General features: G+C 37.3%; 3 protein-coding genes across 4 annotated transcripts; all 3 read left to right on the top strand.

Moving 5' to 3' along the window:
* Positions 1 to 3,780: 3,780 nt before the first annotated feature.
* On the top strand, positions 3,781 to 6,798 carry LOC136250532 (E3 ubiquitin-protein ligase TRIM71-like). Its single transcript, XM_066042750.1, has 2 exons — positions 3,781 to 3,935; positions 5,670 to 6,798. The coding sequence occupies exon 2, from the start codon at positions 5,670 to 5,672 to the stop codon at positions 6,588 to 6,590; it is 921 nt and encodes a 306-aa protein (XP_065898822.1). The 5' UTR covers positions 3,781 to 3,935; the 3' UTR covers positions 6,591 to 6,798.
* A 3,644-nt stretch (positions 6,799 to 10,442) lies between these two features.
* Positions 10,443 to 13,804, top strand: LOC136250549 (uncharacterized). 2 transcript variants are annotated; one of them, XM_066042768.1, is made up of 3 exons: positions 10,443 to 10,710; positions 10,965 to 11,060; positions 11,812 to 11,960. In XM_066042768.1, exons 1-3 carry the CDS (start codon positions 10,591 to 10,593, stop codon positions 11,848 to 11,850), a joined length of 255 nt encoding a protein of 84 aa, XP_065898840.1. In that variant the 5' UTR covers positions 10,443 to 10,590; the 3' UTR covers positions 11,851 to 11,960. The 2 variants fall into 2 exon arrangements, with proteins under 2 accessions (XP_065898840.1, XP_065898839.1); XM_066042767.1 differs by lacking the exon at positions 11,812 to 11,960 and adding an exon at positions 13,652 to 13,804 and having other exon boundaries at positions 10,461 to 10,710.
* A 2,677-nt stretch (positions 13,805 to 16,481) lies between these two features.
* LOC136250548 (uncharacterized) lies at positions 16,482 to 21,164 on the top strand. The gene is made up of 3 exons (XM_066042766.1): positions 16,482 to 16,677; positions 16,871 to 16,966; positions 20,894 to 21,164. Exons 1-3 carry the CDS (start codon positions 16,546 to 16,548, stop codon positions 21,026 to 21,028), a joined length of 363 nt encoding a protein of 120 aa, XP_065898838.1. The 5' UTR covers positions 16,482 to 16,545; the 3' UTR covers positions 21,029 to 21,164.
* Positions 21,165 to 21,203: the final 39 nt, after the last annotated feature.

Here is a 21,203-nt window from a genome sequence, read left to right as displayed (position 1 = left end):
AATCCAGTCACTTTCCGAAAACTAGCCTACACATTATAAATAGGTGGATCTCTGGGTTAGTAGAGCACTGAAGAGCAAAAAAAAAAAAAAAAAGTTACCACCTAAAATTGCCAAAAGTTCATAAAAAGTTCACAGATTACTCCAGGTTCATAAAAAAGTTCATAGATTATTTCAGGTTCACAAATCAGCCAAAAGTTCATAAAAAGTTCATAGATTATTTCAAGTTCACAAACAAGACAAAAAGTTCATAAATCCGCTATGAACTTTATTCACAGCATGGCAACACTGAAAGCCATGGAGTAGTTATAAGCTTAGCTAACTACCTATACAGAACACAACTGTGAGTATAAACTTATTATTATTATTGTTTTTCAGTTCACACACACAAAAAAGGTACTGACAGCCACTGACAAGTGCTGCCAGTGACTCTACTACATTACTTATAACAGTACTGCATATATTGGTGATGGCGACGCTGTTAAACTGTTATACTAGTTTACTCACCATCATGGCTGTTGCTGGCCGCTTTGTGAGAGGCTTTTTGTATAATAAAGTACTATTTGGGACTTCAAACTGAAGCTGGCTCAGTGTTAATTATACGTGTTATAGAGGTGACCGCTTAATGCAAACTATTTCTGTACACAATTCCCAATCTGTACAAACTGATTGGGAATTGGTCGAGGCCATAGTCACGTGGCCGTTTATATGCTGAGGTGACCGCCCAACTCAGGTGACCATTAAGAGATGTTCCACTGTATTTCACTTTTAGCTTATTTTCAACTTTGTAAAACACAAGCCAAAGCATGCTGTCAGGTCATCAGTATATTGTTGTGTTCAGCCGGTTTCCTCTTCATCTCAGTCCCATCTTGTTGCACTGTACAGAGCTCTAGTTGAAACGAAATAGTGTTGGATGATGGGTTTTCTATGGAGCAAAAACGCTTCATAAAACGTGCCGGAGCGTATTGCTGAAATTTTAATTTGAACTAATTAACATGCATTTTATTGCTTCAACTGTTACTAACAGCCTTCAGGGTATTTTTAGTATGCCAATCAGTACTCAAATGGGCCAAACATGTTACATTAATATATGCCATGCTAGCAAGCATAATATATACAACTGGCTTGTGGGCCGGCCTTACTTAGCATCCTTACATGAGGTCTTAGGCAAAAAGAAATTTGGAGGCTCCTCCTTAATTGACAGAAAATATACATGGATATTAGGGATGTTGTAAAATGTGGAATGGAATGGTAATATGCTCCTTTGATACTAATAAATTAGCTATGCTTAATCATATATTCATGAAAGGTCTATAGAGCAACCATTTGTTTTTGGAAGTGCCTGAAGGGGTGGGGGAAACTGGAGCAATCTTTCCCTGTTTCTTTGAGGCCTCAGTAAAAAATGTATTTGGTGTACTTTTCCATATTGTATGGGGCTCCTCTTTATTTTTTACCCTTTCCCCTGCCAATGTGCTCTGCCAGTGTGGTTTGTGGGATAAGGTGGGAGTCAACTAAGCATATTTATTTCATCAGATTATTTTGTCTATCTGAGAGAACACTGATAGGGCCAACAGGCACAAGATGAAGAAAGAGGTAGGGCTAGTCTTACAGTACACCAAATGCATTTTACTGGGGCCCCAAACAGTCCAGGACAGGGAAAAATTTGTTCCAGTTGTCCCTCTCCACTCCTTGGTGGTTGATAACACTTTAATATAGTGAGTAACTGTTCAGAGCAAATTTGCATAGCAGATCATAGTGTTCAAGTCTTTGCACAGATACCTAGGCTAGAGTGCATTGTCACTTGCCTAAGGGCCCAAGGACACAATATAGGATTTAAGCATAGCTAATGTATTAGTTAACAAACATACTACTGTTCCAGTCCATTTCCATTCCATTCCACAATCCATGTTTTACAACGTCCCTGGATATTATGGCTAAGTAGATGGTATTCATACAAATTCTTAGAAGTGTTTACCATAACATTCAGTATTATGGCTGTGTATGAGAAGTGTGAATGCAATTGGCTCTATGAATAGCATTTTAAGGGAGCAAGCAACTATGTCCTATGGCTTCCGTGAATAAAATTGTGCGTTTATATCAAGCTGTAAAGCCAACAGAGATACTGTTCACCACCTGATGAATAAAGCATGTTTTAGTTTAGACAATGAACTTCTGTTTAGTGCAAATCCTCGGCCTCTGTATGTGCATATTATGGTGTGGTTATAATTTTAACACCAAAATTGGTTCTCCTCCTACAGCTAATTGTGAAACTCCCCAAAAATTCTTGTAGTGCATAGTATTATCTTTATAAATGTATGGAAACAGATTTTTAGATATGATTACTATGGCTTCAAAAGAGGGGCTTACTGTTTTCCATAGAAATTTTAGAGGGTTCAATATAGCTCATTTGATCGAGTACTTCAAAAAATTACTTTCATACTTTTGCTAAAATATATCTAGGTAACAGATGCTGTGAGACTAGATCCAAAATTTGTAGAACTCCCATTCTTTAGGTCTAAAATACTAAACTGAGTCTTAAAGTCGGTACTTCTAACATGCATTAAGATGGTGATTTTAAGTACCACAAACTCATCTAATACAAAATGGGATGGAAAGCATGCACAGATCAAGATTTTGCATGTGAAGCCATAGGAATTAGCATACCCCCTTAAAACATAAATTCATAGTCAGTCCGGCTAACAGTATGAGGCCCTTTTAGTTGGAGACTGTGCTAGCTTGCACTGCAACAGTTCTTAGGTAGCATCAAAAGGATTCTCAACCAGCGGCGGAGGAAGTAGTTGATATGAGGGGGGGCTTCGCTGAGCTGACCCAGACTTCTTTCTATAGTTTGGTAAGGTGAGACCAAAAAAAAAAAAAAAAAAAAAAAAGGTCACAACCAGCTCACAAGAGCTTTCCACCTCACCAGCTACCATTTCTAGCTGATAAACTACATAAACAATCCTTACATAGCTCGCTACACACTGACTACTTTATTAGTGTGACTGCTCTATTAGAGTATCTCGATCTTTATCACGGTTTTCAGCCCCACTCCAAGAAAGATAATTTCGGTGTGATATCATTCTGAGGGGGGGCTAAGCCCCCCCTCAGCAGACCTAGGGGGGGCTTTAGCCCCCTAGCCCCCCCCTTTCCGCCGCCTATGTTCTCAACAATACATGACATTTCAGTACACGAAATGTTTAACCATTCAAAGTGCCCCGGTACACTTTTCTTATATGGTATACCATGATATTATAAGGTATATAATGATGGCACCAGGTTTATTATAGTTATTTGTAGCACACTGGTTTGCTTGTAGATGAATAGAGAGCACATCTACATGTACACTTGCATATAGACATATTCAGATATGTATTTTGTGCATAGCTACATACTCACAGTTATGTAAACTTACATAACATCTGATTCAGTCAGTGTTCTTAGCACTAAAAAAGATATCTGGCTTCTGTACATTTGACAATTAAATTTGGTTATACTGTCTGTATATTTTCTGTGGACTACTGACATCATGTCAATGGTGTCAATCTGACCACATGTTTTCATGGTGACATGTGACAACTATATATATATATATACACATATATGGGAACATGGGCTATTAAGGATATCCTCATGCCAACAGTCACAAAGGCCAATGGCTAGTAGTTACCAGACAGTGCACACAACAAGGGAATTATCAAGGGGTCAGATGATACAAGTGCATCTGTGGTCACTGCATGGACACAAACAACACCTGTTGTTTAATTGAATTTCATTGATGAATGGTGATGATTAGTGTAAGGGAAATACAATTTTATTGCATGTGTACATCTAATACATGGAATATAAAAGGGCTGAATAGCTGTTTGCTGGCAGTGGATCCAAGCTAGTGTTGTAGAGAGTGATAACTTCATTGGTGACTTAATTGAAACTGATACAAAGTAAGCCATGTGATAAGAGTATGCATATGTAACACTAATGAATGTAGTTAATGACAACTGTAGTCATGAATGTAGTTAACTGGCTAGTACTGCATTGGCAGGTTATGATACAACAACTTATCAAAAATTCTAAATGTCTGTTTTCAACATGATAATAGGGACATATTGCCATACATCCAGATATTTAAACTTAGTGTGGTGTTCTATGATTTAAATGTTCAGTCAAACACAGGCAGTGATTGTTATCAAACTTATTGTTCTTCACCATGACACTACCAAAACTATAACTGTAATTACTGTTAGGTATGTAGCTACAGCAAAATAGGCATAACTGCAAGGCCGGAGGAGACGGTCCGGTTGGTCAGGCCTGAGCCGGACCAATAATCTGGAGTTGAACCAACTAGCTGACCATACATTACTCTCATGCAATCTTTGAACGATCACATCTACATGTAGCTACGTACATTTAGATGTTATTCAAAATGCACGACATGAGTAGTTACCTAGTTTCTCAGCCTAACTAAAGTACAGAACTACACGTATATATAGTACCTCCAATTACCTTACAGTACAGCATAGCATTCGTATCGTTTTGTACAGAAATGATTGTGGGTTCTACGTACAGTATCACGTGTGCTGACAGTTGGCATTTATCACGTGTAAGGCAGGTGCCTTCTTTGATTCTAAACTGACCAGCACACTTATATTGCAATTCAATCTTCATAAAATAATCATTAGCATTCCTTGGCTTGTCTCTCTTGGCTTCTTTTACTGGGCGAAGGGCTGGCAGTGACAAACCAGATGACTCATTCCACGGCAAGAAGCTGTACACCCATACATTACATGGTGGCCATCTGGATGAGATGTTGAGTAGAAATCACTCCTCTTCAACTACCCACTCGTCCTGTCGAGATACCGAGCAAACTCTCAGTATCACCCACATCGCCATTTTTTAATACTGATTGGTCTCGTGACTGTCCACCAGTATATTTACGTGATGATCCGTTCACTTCATACAAACCAGTATAGTAGTATACTGATGATCCGTTCACTTCATACAAACCAGTATAGTAGTATACTGTGTTTTTGTAGCTGTGTAGCTTTTTATTGTAGCTGTGTGAATTCACTGTATAGTAATTATATCCTAGCTAAAGGGGGCCATGCTGCATGCAGTGGGTTCCCTGTGAAATTTGGGGGGAAGGTTGCAAGTTGCTAGCTAGTTTTACTTTAAAATTTAGCATCAATTTTAATTTTTAAGGCATTTTCAAACCTTTAAATTGCAAAAATTCTGCAGCCCTTGGGGGTCGCACCCCCAGACCCCCCTTGAACTTCTAATTGTTAGCTATAACTAAATGAACCATACGGCAAGTTTCATGCTGTGTCCCCTGTATGTCAGGTCTACAATTATACATAGTATAGAAAGTCTGAAGAACAACAGATAGGCTTGAGCATATTTATATAACTAACTAGCAGTAAAATATTACTAAAATTGCATATCTGAGTGTCTAATTTTCAAAAATTTCCTGTGGGGGCATCCCCCCCAGACCCCCTAGAATGCTCGTACTTCGCACTTCGCAGAGTGTGCTTCACACACTGTGCAACAGCTCCGCTCTCATTGACATGTATATAGTAGCAATTTCAATGTTATAGTCAATGGCCTGACCAACTCAATTTTCCCTCCTCCGGCCCTGATAACTGTCACAAAAGGTAACAATGTGCATTATTTATACGTAGATGATGAGCAAAGAATTGAAGGAAACAACAAACTTGAACAAAAAGCATGCAAACATCTTGCCTAATAACAGCAAGGATCATGCAAGGTACCTGACAATGGGTTGGCCTAGTGAAACAAAAACAAACAAAGGTGAAATGGGTCGTGTCTACTCCATTACTTTTGACAAGGATGGTACATGGGCAACAACTGACTATTCCAACAATTGTGTGTACAAATACAATCATGATGATGATGATAACAGCTTGAGCCAAAGATTTGGTGCCAAAGGTAAAGGCAATGGCCAGTTTGATCATCCATCTGGAATTGCATTTGGCAATGATGGCTCTCTTTATGTTGCTGAAATCAAGAATAACAGGGTGCAAAAGTTTGATATCAAAGGAAAGTACTTGCTCCAGTTTGGTAGTAGAGGACTTGGACAGTTGAGGCAACCAACTGGGATTGCAGTCCATGAAGACAGAGTGTACGTAGCAGACACAGGCAATTCACGGATTGCGGTGTTCCAAAACAATGGCACTTTCTGTGGTACTATAGGAACTTCATATCTTAGTCAGCCTCATGATGTAGCCATCAGTGATCACTTGTTTGTTGCTGATGTTGGTCATCGCTGTGTATACAAGTTTACCCTTGATGGACATTATGTTAACAAGTTTGGTGATCCAGGAATGAACTGGGGTCAGTTATACCAACCAAGGAGTCTAGCCATTGATGCTGAAGGATACATCTTTGTGGCTGACACTTACAACCAACGAGTATCAATATTTGATGGTGACGGAGAGTGTGTTCACATATTTGGATCATGTGGGAGCAAAGTAAGCCAATTCTGCTGTCCACAAGGTGTAGCCATTAGTCCCAAAGGTGGATTATATGTCTGTGATCATCGCAACCAAAGAATCCAAATATTTCCAACCACATGCAGTTAAAGCATTTTGTCCATTGCTAGCTTATGACCTTGTACATAGCATATAATAATTATGAGTTGTAATCTTGTAACATGATCATTGTATTCAAGGCATGCCACAGGATATATATATATAGGTATGTATGAAATATGCAGCTAAATAATTTACATTTTCTACTGTTTTTGTATTTCATACAACTTATAATTGTTTATGATTATGATATATTAAATTTGCCTCATGTGCATGCACACATACACACCATATGTAAGTAGTAAGTATCTGCAAAGATTAATTGGATACAGAGCTGTAGGTATTAGTATATCACACTTGTTGGCTATATGGTTGTTTGCAGTTGAAAATGAAAGGATATAATCCCTTTTCACCCACATGTAACAAGAGTATATGTCCAGCCACATGAGACTAATTATACTACTGCTGTCTATTAATTAAAGCTTGCACCAGACTCTACTAATGCTGCCAGAGGCAATATTTTATATATATAGGAATTGCCTTCACTATAGTATTCTATGCAGCAAAATATTTTAAACATATTTGTTGGAAGTTTTCAAATTGACTCTAATGAATCACATATGGCAAATGCAGAAACTTGCCCATGAATACCTGCCCTACATCTACTGGAATGCTATATACTACATATAAAGTGCGCAAAAAATGTTCTTGTGGTTTGCAATGAATGGCTTGCAGCAAAAATTTTGGTCACACTATGCCTTTAATGTCCTTTAATGTGTGGTAATTGGGAAGCAAATGTCATGGTCCAAGATGAACATTTTCACTAGCAAACTTGTAACAGTTGGCAAGACAGCCAATTGACACCAAACAAAATGCAAACTGTATACATGGTTAATTTGATTAGCAAGGATTTCAATTTGTTGAACTTTAGCTGTCTTCGTCAAGATCCCACCAATACTGATACTTTTCTAGGGGCATACTTAGGGGGGGTTTCAGGAAACTGCTTTGGATTTTACACACTCTACTGAAACACTAGTATAGATACCGGAAATAGTGGTAGTTGTAAGTAGGTGAACTTTAGCAAGCTGTATCTGCCAGTTGGTGTACATTTCAGACTCCAAATTTTTATTGTGGTACACTGTTAAAGTTGGGTGTTCTCAAACACCCATTCATGTTGCTGTGTTACCTAAACACCCACACCTGCTTTGGTGTAGTAAGAACACCCTTGGGTGTTTGCACTGTGCTAATTCAATTTTGAACACTTCTTGGTGTTTGTCAACACCCTTTAATTTGGTGTTTATGTACACCTGGTTTAGTTAATAAAATTAACACAATTTGGTCACACATTAAGTTTGTAAGTCAATAAGAGCATACAGGCTAGCATTTACAAACAAAAATATCTTCCAGCATTGCACATACATTAAATCATAAACAATGAAGAAGGAAAAACAAGACATATAGCATGTGACTCTACTACTGATGTATCTTATGCACATGATCTTATGCACATGCATAAGATGTGCATGCAATATAGATCTGCGTAGGTGTTAATTACAGTGAGATGACAGTGTGATGGCATTATCATGTACCTGTACATATACACTGTATTATTTCTTGTGACAACCATGCAGTAATTCATTTCAGAGCCTTTTAAAATGAAACCCACAATCGAAAGTCATGCTTATTGGTTACATTATAAATACAAACTGAAACCACAAGAGGTAAGAAGAGTTGATGATACTAAATAATATATATATATATAGAAACATGGATATATGATAGTAATATATATATATTACTATCGATAGTAATATGTTCTTTGTGTCAATGATATGATGATGTTTGAAATTGTTTGGTGAAAATGTGATTGCTGTAAAACAAAGAAAACAGTTCATTTCCATTTCCTTTTACAATATCTTCTACACCCCATGGGTGTAATTGAAGTACCCTATGGGTGTAACAGAACATCCTCAGAGGAGCCTGCATGGTGTAAATGCAGTTATAGTACCCCAAAAGGTGTTTTACAAACACTTTTTTTAAACAGTGTATTAACATAGACTAAAGTTATATAATTATACTATACTCTAAAACTTCATGCAGGTTTCTATAATCTGGAATCTATCATGAAGTAGGACACATTTTAAACCTTTATGTAATAGTTTATCACATGATAGCAAAGCACTTGTAGCCAATGATGTCCGAGATACTCTAATAAAGCAGGCAGGAAATATAAAGTACTCTAATATAACAGTCAAGTAGTTGTAGTGGAAACCCCTTTTTAAAAATTCCTGACCCCAGCACACACTCCTGTTTCCTATGGTATCCATGATCCATGCAAATTCCACTATTGCCTGATAATCATTTTGTCCTACAATTTGCTTAAAGTTGTAATTCTTTTACATAATTAAAATGTTTATTTGCTATTAGCGCTTTGCAGTGACCAGCACTGAAGGTCTGACAGCAACATGTGCTGCAGCCTTAGGATTACCTAATTTCAAGGACTTAGACTTAGTGACTTATAGCTGAAAAGGCGTAACAGAAAAGGGGCCAACTGAAAGTAAGGAAAAAAATCCCTCCAACCCCAGGACTTGAACTGCAGGTCATCCAATGTCTAGTCGGGGCCACACTCAGTCTCCTCCAGGAGGGATGGATTTTCTTTATTAAACCTAAAATATTTATTGTTATTAGCGCTTTACAGTGACCAGCACTGAAGGTCTGACAGCAACATGTGCTGCAGCCTTATAGGATTACCTAAGGATTACACAATACTATAGAGCATCTTGGGGTCAGCACTGCATACCACAGCCTTCAGATCCTTGCTCAGCACTATAGAGGTTCTATAAACATTCAATCATGCAAACTCCATAAAATTTTATTTAACTGACCATTGTAGCTATATAGTATTATTCCTTTCACCAGCTTTTACAATATGCTGTTGCATGTAACAAACTGATTTAGCATGCACCCATGCATATAAAAAGTATTGCAGAGGGATTTTGCCTGTAAACAGTGGGATACATTTGAAGGTGTACATAGAGCTCTGTATAGCAACTAAAGTCTACACCATCCCTTAATTTAACTAGTTTCTGTAGCATTCACGCTACTGTCTCAGTTTTAGTGTTAAATTGCCACAAAGAGACTGATGATCACTTTCATTCAAAATAAAGTGGCTCTCGATAGCTACATATAATAATTTATTATGTTATATTCAATAAGTTTCATGCAGTCAAAATATAGCTAGTTACTAAATCGAGTACCAAATTCAATCTCAGAGAACAATGTTGCCAAAAAAAAATTTTATTCCCGTGGATTTGCAAATACTCCCACTTTCAAGAACAAAAATTTCGCTGGTAAACTCCAAAACCGCGAAATCAACGAAAAATTTCCCCCTCGAAATATTTAGGCTATACGGTACCGTATATATGGCCTAAACTTAATTTCTAAGTGCAGGTTGCCGGAGCGATGCTGCTAAAAAAATAATTTTTCCGCGGATTTGCAAACACTCCCAAAATGTATTAGACTGACTAGAGGTCTAAATGTTTCAAAGATAAAATTTTCGCTGGTAACCCCCAAAACCGCGAAATCAGCGAAAATTTTGACGAATTCACAATTGTGCAGATTTGACGAATTAAAAGTTGACGAAATGCTTGGACTAGCCTAAGCGCCTTCAAAATGTATTTACTAAAGACTGGTTTTACGTGCTTTTGCACAGCACAAAGTACAGAGGCGTTTAATCAGTTAAAGTTTGACGAATTAAGTATTAACGATTCGTCAAATTTTCTTGACGTCAAAATTTCGGTATAACGAGGCCTGGAGTAAATTTTGCTGATTCTGCGGTTTTAGACCTTCACATAGCCTAATATATTTTGGGAGCGTTTGCAAATCCGATATTTTTAGTAACATTGCTCAACCTCGAAAAAGTTCGGAAATCATCTGTATATTATTAAGGGGTGTAATTATAATGTGCATATAACTAAGCGCCTCCTGGCGTGTAATTTGTTTGAGACCTCTGGATCTGACTGAGGCGAGGACTGAGGGTTCATCAGCTGCAATGCCTCGAGACGATGATGATGATCCCAAAGAGACTACTAAACTGGTATCGGACGGTGCAAGAGAAATGCACAGATACGACGAGTCACATGACTCATATACGGCACTCGTTAAGTTGCTGGTACGTTTGTCATCTCAGTCGCAGTAAATTGGTAAACTATGCATGAAGACTGCAAGGATTGTTCTTACTACTAGGTTGTGTACCCATAGCGAGTTTCCGCTGGCATCTAGCTATATTGCTGCTCGGTTCATTAATTTTTATCAATTTAGCTACTCATTATAGTCATGAGACAAGGTCATACATCGGGTCATACAGAAGGATAAACATACAACCTGAAAGTTCAGTTGTTTTAGAATTTCTTTATTTTGCTATAGAAATACAAGAACTATGATCACTTGGTCTACCTGTCGGTGCTGATAATACTAATTTGTTTTCCACTGGGACTTGCAGCATTACTGATGGCTCTGAAGGTACTGACTAGCTGATTGACTGACATGAGTATAATACAAGCTCAGTACATATATGGGATGTACCTTAATAGTGGTGATTCCTTATAATGTCAGCGTAGTTTGGTCTGTGGTGATAGGCCACTATTTGTTGAGGTCCTGTATTTTTTTATCAATGGCACCTGTATTATTCTTACTGGGCTGTTGTACTTTGACATGTGTATTGCATTCTAGAGGTGTACCGATATGGGTTTTGGCATGTACTGATATCCAATACTGATGCCACCAAAAGAAGCCGATAAGCGATAAGATATTTCAGTGCATTATAGTTTAAATCCAACAAAAGTGTATATTTATTTACCTTATCCTGTGACCCTTCTTTTTATTACAAAGGTACTCTGTAACTGCTTCATTTGTATTTGTAAAGACTGTGATAAGCTTTCCAGCAACAAACACTAGAATCGTGTATATTATATGGCTTCTCGTAGTGTAGCTAGGGCATATTGTAGAGTGAACAATAAGCCACTGGCACTAAAGAGCCACATAGAAAACTAATTAATTTATGTACAAACTGTTGCTACTATATAAATATCGGTAATGATATCAGTCCCCCTATACTGTTCTGTACCGATACCAATATTGGTAAAATTACCATATTGGTGGCTGATATTTTAGTCGATTTGATTATTGGTACACCTCTATTGCATTCATTAATAATTGTTAGGGCCATCATTATATTACACTGTAACTATGTTGCTTTTTTTCCTGTCCCAAGATGCAGCAAAATCGAATGTGGATGGGAGGCCATTGTTGATTATTTTGCTTATACACTCAACTATACTTGATTGTTAAGGAGCTACCGTATAAAGGGAAACTTTGGTGGGGGTAAACTTTGGCGAATAGCAAGGTATATTGCATTTGGTGAAATAAACTCTGGCGAATTCAAGCTCAATCTGTAGCTATAAAGATGCTAATCTCAGGAATTGGCAGGTTAAACTTTGGTGAATTTGCCAAATTTTTTGCCAAAGTTTTTCCCCGCCAAAGTTTCCCTCTATACAGTATGTGACTGCTTTATTAGAAAATCTTAACTTCAGAAAGTGTAAAGCTTATGTACCCTTGAAGCAAGCCCTTACTTACCATTCTGCTTATAATGCATTTACCTTATCACTCAGTCAATCTGTACTTTCTCTATCATAAAGTAGTGTGCTCACATGATCTGAAGTTAAAATTTACTGCAGCTACCAAAAAATGATGCAGGTGGTAGAAAGAATAAAATAAGATGGTCTTGTCTATCTAAGGACCGCATATTAAGTGAAGCAATCAGCCATGTGACTCAGTGGTTAAGTGTTTAGTATGGAGGTCCCTGGTTTGAACTCTGGTAACATTTTCAAGCATTTTTTACCTTGAGGTGACAGTACTAGTAGAGTATCTCGACCCTGCGATTTACAGTTGTTGGGTTTTGTTTTGTAACTCTGTAGCTGTTATTTCTTCATTCTTTTTTATTCGTCAAAAGGCACTGCTATGATGACTAGCCTATGTATACTCAAAAGCAGTTTACCCTATAGCTGTGACAGAAGTTCGATCTTTTTGTACACAAATAAATGTTCATAGCATCGTGGACACTTATTAAATTCCTTGCAACCTTAGTACACGAATTCACATTTGTATGCTCTTTATCTATAACCAAATTCCAAGGTGATCAAATTATGCGTTTGTGTTTTATAACAAGTTTTGCAAAGTATGTAAAAAGAATAATCTAGGCCCCCACAGACCCCTTAGGAAAAATGAAGAAAAATTATCGAAACTTGAGATGGCTGCTCATATCTCACAAATGGCTGAAGCGAATTTAATCAAATTTGCTGTGCATACCCTATGTGGTGAACAGCTACAATGCAAAATGGTGTGCTTTGGAGAAGGGACCATGGATATGCAAGAGTAAAAATCACATTTTCTTTCCTCGTGTCAATATCCACACAGTGATGTGTCGGCTTTTTTCACCGCATGACACACTACTGCTACCTTAATGCAACATTCAAATGCTCTAATAGAGCAGTCAAGTACTTCATAAAAACATATTCATTGTAGAAATGAAAACAATTGCCTACTTACCACTTGGTTTGTAACTTTTCATCATACCAACTTCCTAAATGTACGAAGGCTGTTTTGATCCTAAGTCTACAGAGATGTAGCAACATTAATACAAACATTGTAAAAATCATAGTTTTTGTCACTGCTGCTAGAGATTCTATTGCTATGTAAAATTTATTAAAACCTTTATACCTCCATATGGTCTAGTACATTTTAGGATTGTTTGTGAATCCATAAAAATTGTAAACTAGTGATTAGGTAGCATTGCTCAACCTTGAAAATTTTGCCACTTGAAATATTTTGGCTATACGGTATCGCAGAAGTGTAGGGCTTATAGTAGTACTTATGAAATATTGTTAAATAGATTGATGCAAATAATTTTAATAATGGTATCGATACTAAAGAGTGTAATAGGTTATTTGGTTTGAAGGGAGGGTAAATTTTGTGTGTGCATGTGTGTGTCCCTACGTATACATATATATTATATAGTGTATATTGTAGAGCTATATATACCTTTTCCTTTTCAGGCACATGAGGATGCAAAGAAAGGCTACAATGTTAGAGCCAAAAATAAGGCACGAATAACATACTTGATCATGGGTGCAGCAATTTTGGTTGACATATTAGTGGTAGTAATTGTAGTAGTTGTAGTAAAAACAACATAATTGACTGGATTATAACTACGGATACATACTGTATAGAGGGAGTCTAGTGAGGGTAAACTTTGCTAAGTAGTATTAGGGGAAATCAACCTCAAACTTTAGGTATAATTGCTACAAGGTTAAAATTTGGTGGATTTGTAACAACTCACCAAAGTCACCAAAGTTTCCCTCTATATGCAGTACCTACTGATTGAGAAAATGTGTGTGTGTGTGTGTGTGTGTGTGCGTGCGTGCGTGCGTGCGTGCGTGCGTGTGTGTGAATAATACGATTGCATTGTGTGATAGAAATTTTGATGAAAGAAAAGTTGAGGATTCCACACTCCATTACCTTTAAAAAAATTTAATGTTGAAGAAACTCTAGACAAAATCTCAACAACCACTTATTGAATTAAAAGCTAACAATTTAGCTGATTTGTCAAATTCATCAAAATTTTCTTCTGTCAAAATTTCCTGTCATACGGTAATCATACAGTACGATAGTAACTGTATAGTAGGGACCACAAAGGAGTAGGTGTGGCCCACGAAATAAAATCACCCAAAAACCAGCCTTAATTTTCCCTGACGACGATGAGGCAGCATTGGTGAGGTAAAACTAAGCCCAAACAAGCTTTCAGATCGACCCGAAATGCTTTCAACAAGTTGCTACGGAATTTTAAAAAAAATTTATTCGACGGGATTTTCTACTGACTGAGTAAGTAGGTAACTGACTGATGCCTTCAGACAAGCGTAACTCGATAACGGGTAAGGCTACGAGCTTGATTTTTTCACTGTTCGACGTTGCTTCGGCCCAACAGGTGCCTTTTGGCATACCACAGTACGTACAATGCATTCTTCATGGACTTACCAGTGTCCTCCTTTGTGTCCCATTCATCTTTGCTGACAGGGAAAGGTGTCAATTTGGCGCGAGCACATGATGGCTTCCCTTCAAAACGGAAATCGTCCGTATTTTTCATAGTGGCTATTTTGATTGCAAAGGTGCTTTTCAAGCAGTTCTTGATTCGTATTGCTGTGTAATGGGTTGAACATAGCCAACAGCAAAGCGTAATGGATACTTCACTTTTCAGACGATAATTGATATAGCTGGGGCACACGGCGCCTTTCAGATGCTGTATGCGTGGGTTCACCAGTCATAACAAAATTATTTACATAAAAAGTTAACAAACAAGTACACGAAAAAAATAGGAATTTTCAACTAGAGTAGGGACCATAGCACATCGATAAAAACTACTGAAACAAGTTGGAGTCACGGTAGTCCATGATATTAAATCACAGTAAAACAATAAGAAGTGTTATATCCCCACTGTGCATTCCGTTATGGTATCTTGAGCACAGTAGGGATTTAACACTTCTTATTGTTTTACTGTGATTTAATATCATGGACTACTCCAACTTGTTTCAGCACTTTTTATCGATGTGCTATGGTCCCTACTCTAGTTGAAAATTCCAAATTTTTTTGTGCGCTTGTAAAATGAGAATACAGTTGTTATAATATGTTCTATCTATCAAGTAGTTTTTTTTGTACGCATGGTTGTTATATACATGCATGCACTGAAAAACAGCATGCAGCTACTGCATGTTGCTGCCGTTGCTTGCTGTCAGTTAGTGTAAGAGACCTCAGACAGCCTGTATATAGCAGGTAGTTGCTGAATTTCTATATGTGTGGATGGGTAAAATTGCAGTGATCAACCAGCAGAACATCATAGTTAAGGGATACTGCTGACTCCATCAATTCCTATTTTATAGCAAGTAACAATTAATTGGGAGCAGTAAACTTAGTGAAGCCCATGTATATACATACTTTTACTACTGGAAGCTACAATATTATGGTTTTATGATTATGATGTGATTTGGATTGAGGCTCAAAAGCCTGTGCACCCATTCAATTACATACACATACATAAATTAGATGCGATAAACAAAAATTAACTATGAATATAATTATTACATTAACATAAATCTAGAATTATAAAAGTAACTATCTATAGCTGATTTAAAATTATTTAATGAAGGATTTTCCACAGTATTACTCATAAGATTGTTCTATAGTCATTAATTACTCTAGTGCCAATATTATAATCCTATAAATACACTATAGGAATGAATATACAGCTTGAATCAAACTCTTATCACTTTCACACGTATGTAACAGGGATGTGGACAGGTATAGCAACTTGGTTTACTTATTATATTGACATTATGGTGTATAACAGGCAAAAAGAAAACTTTCGCTGAGTAGCAATCCCAGGCCTGTACACACAGTAAAACATGCATGTATGTATGTATGTATGACCCTAGATGCATGAGTAGTCAGTTTTCATCATGTGGGTTATGCCATACAGCTGTCTAGTGTGCAGATTTTTAGATGGCACATAGATAAGCAGAAAATACATGCACAGTATACTATAGTTAGATTACTGAAATTGCTTTTAGCACTGAAGAGTCAAGTATCTACAGCCAGATTCAGTCTCAAGTTGATATGTTTGATTCAAGTAAGCATCACATATTAGTATACCTCATCTGGAGCATATTATCTATGCTTTGTCAACCTGTACTGTATATAGCCTGATGGGGAAAATTTTTGTGGTTTTGAATTGGGGTTGTCCTTGAACTATTTATATTTAGACCTCCATAGTCTTGCAAATTCGCGAAAATTTGCAACACGAAAAATTTGCCTCTCGAATTATAAGCGCGTATGCACATAAGCGCGTATACCAGCAAATTACTTAGCCTGGCGCGTAAGACAGACCTTATAAGACATAATGTCTACGTACATCGAAGATGTTGAAGATGGAGACGATGCTACGGAAACGACAAGGCTAGTTCCCGGCGAGACGACTAGAGAAATGCACAATGATAACATTTCTCCTGCCACGAAGTTCGTCCCAGTTAAGGTAATATAAATTTTACCTCCTTCAGCATATATACTAAAGCAATTCTTGGTATTGTAATTCTTGGTATTGTAAGACCTTCTGTTTTACGTTGTAGTCTCCCGCATTGTTGCAAAATCCTCTAGCTCACGTGACCATTATTTGATTGCCAAGACAACAATTGAAAATACAGCATTCTAACTTTCTTCCACTGTAGAAGTACAAGGATTATGATGGCTTGATTTACTTGTCAGTGTTGACAATACTCCTCTGTTTTCCTCTTGGATTGGCAGCACTGTTGATGGCTCTGAAGGTATAGTGATTGTGTGTGTGTGATGTAGGTGGAGGGGTTGTCATGTGGAGTGAAATGAACCTGTACACTGTACTGCCAAATAACTTTGTAGTTGTGACAGAATATATAGTATACAGTAATGTGTGTGTTAGCATGCATTATTGATTTATGGAATTTTATCAAACTTTTTGGCCATTGAATTAGACATTATTTATAAAATAACCAAGCCACCGTATCTCTAGATACTGCCAAGAGTACGTAATAATAAAAAAGGGTATCACTTTCATCAGCCACTTGTACTGCAGACCCTACACTTTGGCATGGTCCCAGTTGTCTGGAATATAGTAGTCCCTCTGTTATGAATGTCTTCTCCTAAAGTATTCATACTGTTAATTAATTGCCATGCAGTTATGTGACTTGGTGCTTTAGTGAATCAATACCATGGAGTCTGGTTGTTAAGCACATGTATATATTAAACACATATTATTTCTTAGTGCATACTCACTCATTTCTTGTAGTTGGTAAGCACATGTTGAACATGAAGCTCCAACATGAGCTGCAGCTACATGTAACCTGCTGAGTGAAAATCAGCCGATTTTACAAAGTTCTGTTTTGTTATAAAAACGTAATGAAATAAACTACGTGTGTTCCTTAAAAATTATGCACTTTACGTACTGAAACATAGTTCAAATCAAATCAATTTAAACCTTTACACTATCAGATTCCCCTGTTCACTGACAGTAAGAAAATCTTTGTTTCATGTTGGTACAGCGTACGGTACATGAGTTATGGGCACTAGTTTACAATGCAGTAGAAATAAAGTTTACCGTCATCATTTCATTGTTGAAATCACCTTCCCTGTCCACACGATCATGTATAAGGAAAATGCTATACCTTGATCAATGTGCCAGTTCATAGTGGACAGACTGAGCCAAACCCTGTCTTCGTAGCTTGCTTCAATCATGAGTTGTGATTGATTAAGTAAGCACCTGTAATTTATTTGCTGTGTTGTTGCTGTACAAATCAAGTTTATTCCTGTTCCAACTGTCTATTGCTATAACTCCAAGACTATTCATCACAAAAAGCTGAAACTTTGTCTGTCCACTCCTTTGTTACTATAGAACACAGTGAAGCAACAAAAAGGAATTTGAGGAATGTGCAAAAACAGCCAGTTTTTGCTCAGCAGGTCACACAGGAAAAGAAAAATCTGTCAATGGTGCAAGGCTTGTGGTACATATTTGATTTTATTGTGCTCACAAGTGAAGTGGTCTTCTGGAACTTGTGCTTCACACAAATGATTTGCACAGAAACTGGACTCCAAACATTAGTACATGAAATCATGCCACACCAAGCAAGTGATCCTTAAACACTCACAACGAGATCTTGTTTATTAGTTGCATACACTCAACAAATACAAGTAGAACGAAAAATTAGAAACTTGTGATTTTGAGTAGGGATCAAAGAATAAAAGAAAGTAGTACATCAAGAGAGGTTGTCTATTCGTACAGATGTGCTAATAGCCATTTAATCCCTATACTTCAGTCTATACTTGTCTGTTTACTTTTTTAAAATTACCGTATACGTGTAGCCTAAATATTTCAAGGCAGAAAATTTTTCAGGGTTAACAGTGAAGATTTCATTCATGAAATATTTGAACCTCCATTAGGGATGGGAGATTATATATCATGGGATTAATCATGATTGTCTCTGAACATCGTGATATGATGTTATGACATCACACGCTAATGTACATACTGCTGTGGAAGAACATGATCCAAAAAAACAAGCCTACACTTAGAGTACACATTGTGTGAATAGAAACCATTGAATTTCTAGAAAAATGTTATTATTCATTATGCTGGTTATTTGTATTGAACTGTAACTGCTATGTTTACCTACATTACTCAACCTGAAATATTTAGGCTGTGCAGTATGACTACTGAATCCATGTGTACTGCATCAAAAGAAAGAATGGCACCAGGCATGCCATGAAATTAATTTTGCATCTGAAAGTGTGTCCCAACAATCAGTTGCTGATAAGTTTAAATTTCATAGAATTTTATTGAAATGGTTTAGGGTCACTCTGAAGACATTTATGGGCTTGGCCATGCCTATAACCAAGCTATTATATGGTGAGGCTGTTTTTTGGGTGATATTGTTGGGAAAGAAATTTCAAACCACCATGATCCCTAATATACAGTACTACCATACTGTATAATAACCTTTTGTGAAGTTTTATTAAGCGGATGTATAGACTCTACGGTATGTGTATTGTATCTTTAGTACTGGTAAAGAGCTAAAAGTACTGGACTGTATCTGGTGTGATACACCTTACCAACATAATGCGGAAAAGTACAGACCCTTCTTCAAGCGAGCTTACCAATTTTAGATAAGTCAATCTAATCTTTCTTTACACAGAGCTTTACATTTGATTTTTAACAGTGAACTGGGTGCTCCTAGCTGACAGCATTACCTCTGGCAGAGCAGGGACTCCACTTGATGGAAAAGAATTCTAGGTTGCCCTGCATCCTACTGGAATATGAATATCCCCAGTCACCAGTGTTGGGAGTAACGCGTTACGTAATATTATTACTTTTGTGGTAACTAAGTAATATAACGAAATACGCCGTAAAAACAGGTAATATAACTCAAGTTACTTTACTTACAAATGTAACGCGTTACCTAAATAATATAGTTACTGTAACGAATCTAATATTATGTAATATTATTACTACAAGTAACGAAGTTACTAATCTTGTTAGTAATCCACTGAGTAACGTCTAGCCACAACGAAGTAATGAAGCCTAATGAATGAAGCTTATTCACCAGCTTCTTACTTATAACCAAGATTTGCACATTGTCCAACAACGCAATCATGTCATGTGATAAGGTGGTAGTTTCACACATGACAGCTTAAGGCTGTGGACACAAAGTAATATAATATGTAATATTATTATAGTTACTTTATTTTATGGGTATTATGTAACTGTAACTAAATAGTTCAGTTGCAAGTAATATGTAACTAGTTACTTGCGAAAGGAACTTGCCCAACACTGCCAGTCACTGTGTTTTGTGGAATCTCTTTCTATAAACATGGCGGCTTCACATTTGTTTGCTACAGTGCTTAAACATCCCTACTGAGTGACTTTCAAGGGTGTGTTATGATTTGGCCAATTTAGCTGCCCGTATAGCCGTTTACCAGGGAGATCATTGAACCAAAGACTGCCAATCGTCAGAATGAGGACGGAATTTTGGGAGCAGTGACAAAGGTTCCTGTTTTGATATATTTTAATATAAGGGTATTCCACCAAATTTCTACCCAAATGCACAAAGTGGTTGCAACACCACTATCCCCTCCTTGTATCAGTGCCATGATTCACAGAAGAAAAATAGATTATGATGAACATGCCAGAAAAGTTGAACAGGCTTCCTTGTCTTTGCAACTACTGGAGGCATGGGTAGTGTTTTACCATTGTCTTGCTCTGCTCTACAATGTGCATACATGGAAGTCAGTCCATCTTACTATGCCTCTGGGCCGGTATAGAGACTTCTAGCTACACTATACATAGCTAGCAATATTACTTAGTTACCCAACACCTGCATACAAGCCTGGGGACAAACTTAAAAATGATCTGTCACCTCATGCATATGCAGTGATTGCTCAACACCAACCAAGCACTGATTGAAGCAGACCCTTCCGATGGATGCCTTAAAATTGATAAGCATGGTTGAGAAAGGGTCTGGGTGACAAGACCGCTTAACCTAGGGTACTGAAGCCTGTAGTGTATGGAGTATTTTGTGACTAACTTATCACTCTGTTAATGCAATTAAAATGGTAGGCAGTGAACCAGTGACCTGGTCATCACTGCAAAGGGTGACCTACTTATTTGAGTTTCATTGTAAATTTGTTTAAATGTTGACTACTGTATGCTTGTTCACCCATTACAGGCACACGAGGATGCAAAGAAGGGCTACAATGTTAGGGCCAAGAAGAAAGCATGGATTACTTACCTGATCATCGCCGCAGCAATAGTGGTTGATATGATTGTTGTAGTGGCTGTGGTGGCAGCAACTGTTTCTTGAATGACAAAATGGGTCTGCGTGATGCAATAAAATCATTTTTTATGGTCTAATATTTTGTATATCAATACTGACATTGTATTGTTTAAATTCGTTTTGTGTTAAACGACTTGATTTTTTGATTGTCTTTGTAAAAATACTGGTGAGTTGGTGGCATTATGTAACAGTGAAATCTTGT

Source organism: Dysidea avara, chromosome 3, assembly GCF_963678975.1.
Source record: "Dysidea avara chromosome 3, odDysAvar1.4, whole genome shotgun sequence".
NCBI classification, from domain to species: domain Eukaryota; kingdom Metazoa; phylum Porifera; class Demospongiae; order Dictyoceratida; family Dysideidae; genus Dysidea; species Dysidea avara.
This window is presented reverse-complemented; position numbering and strand designations above follow the sequence as displayed.

Excerpts from the sequence above, each read along its gene's own strand:
- LOC136250532 (XM_066042750.1), top strand. The coding sequence starts at position 5,670 with ATGATGAGCAAAGAATTGAAGGAAACAACAAACTTGAACAAAAAGCAT.
- LOC136250549 (XM_066042767.1), top strand. The coding sequence starts at position 10,591 with ATGCCTCGAGACGATGATGATGATCCCAAAGAGACTACTAAACTGGTA. Across the intron at positions 10,711-10,964 it reads CGGCACTCGTTAAGTTGCTG|AAATACAAGAACTATGATCA; the intron begins GTACGTTTGTCA and ends ATTTTGCTATAG. Across the intron at positions 11,061-13,651 it reads CATTACTGATGGCTCTGAAG|GCACATGAGGATGCAAAGAA; the intron begins GTACTGACTAGC and ends TTTCCTTTTCAG.
- LOC136250548 (XM_066042766.1), top strand. The coding sequence starts at position 16,546 with ATGTCTACGTACATCGAAGATGTTGAAGATGGAGACGATGCTACGGAA. Across the intron at positions 16,678-16,870 it reads CGAAGTTCGTCCCAGTTAAG|AAGTACAAGGATTATGATGG; the intron begins GTAATATAAATT and ends CTTCCACTGTAG. Across the intron at positions 16,967-20,893 it reads CACTGTTGATGGCTCTGAAG|GCACACGAGGATGCAAAGAA; the intron begins GTATAGTGATTG and ends CACCCATTACAG.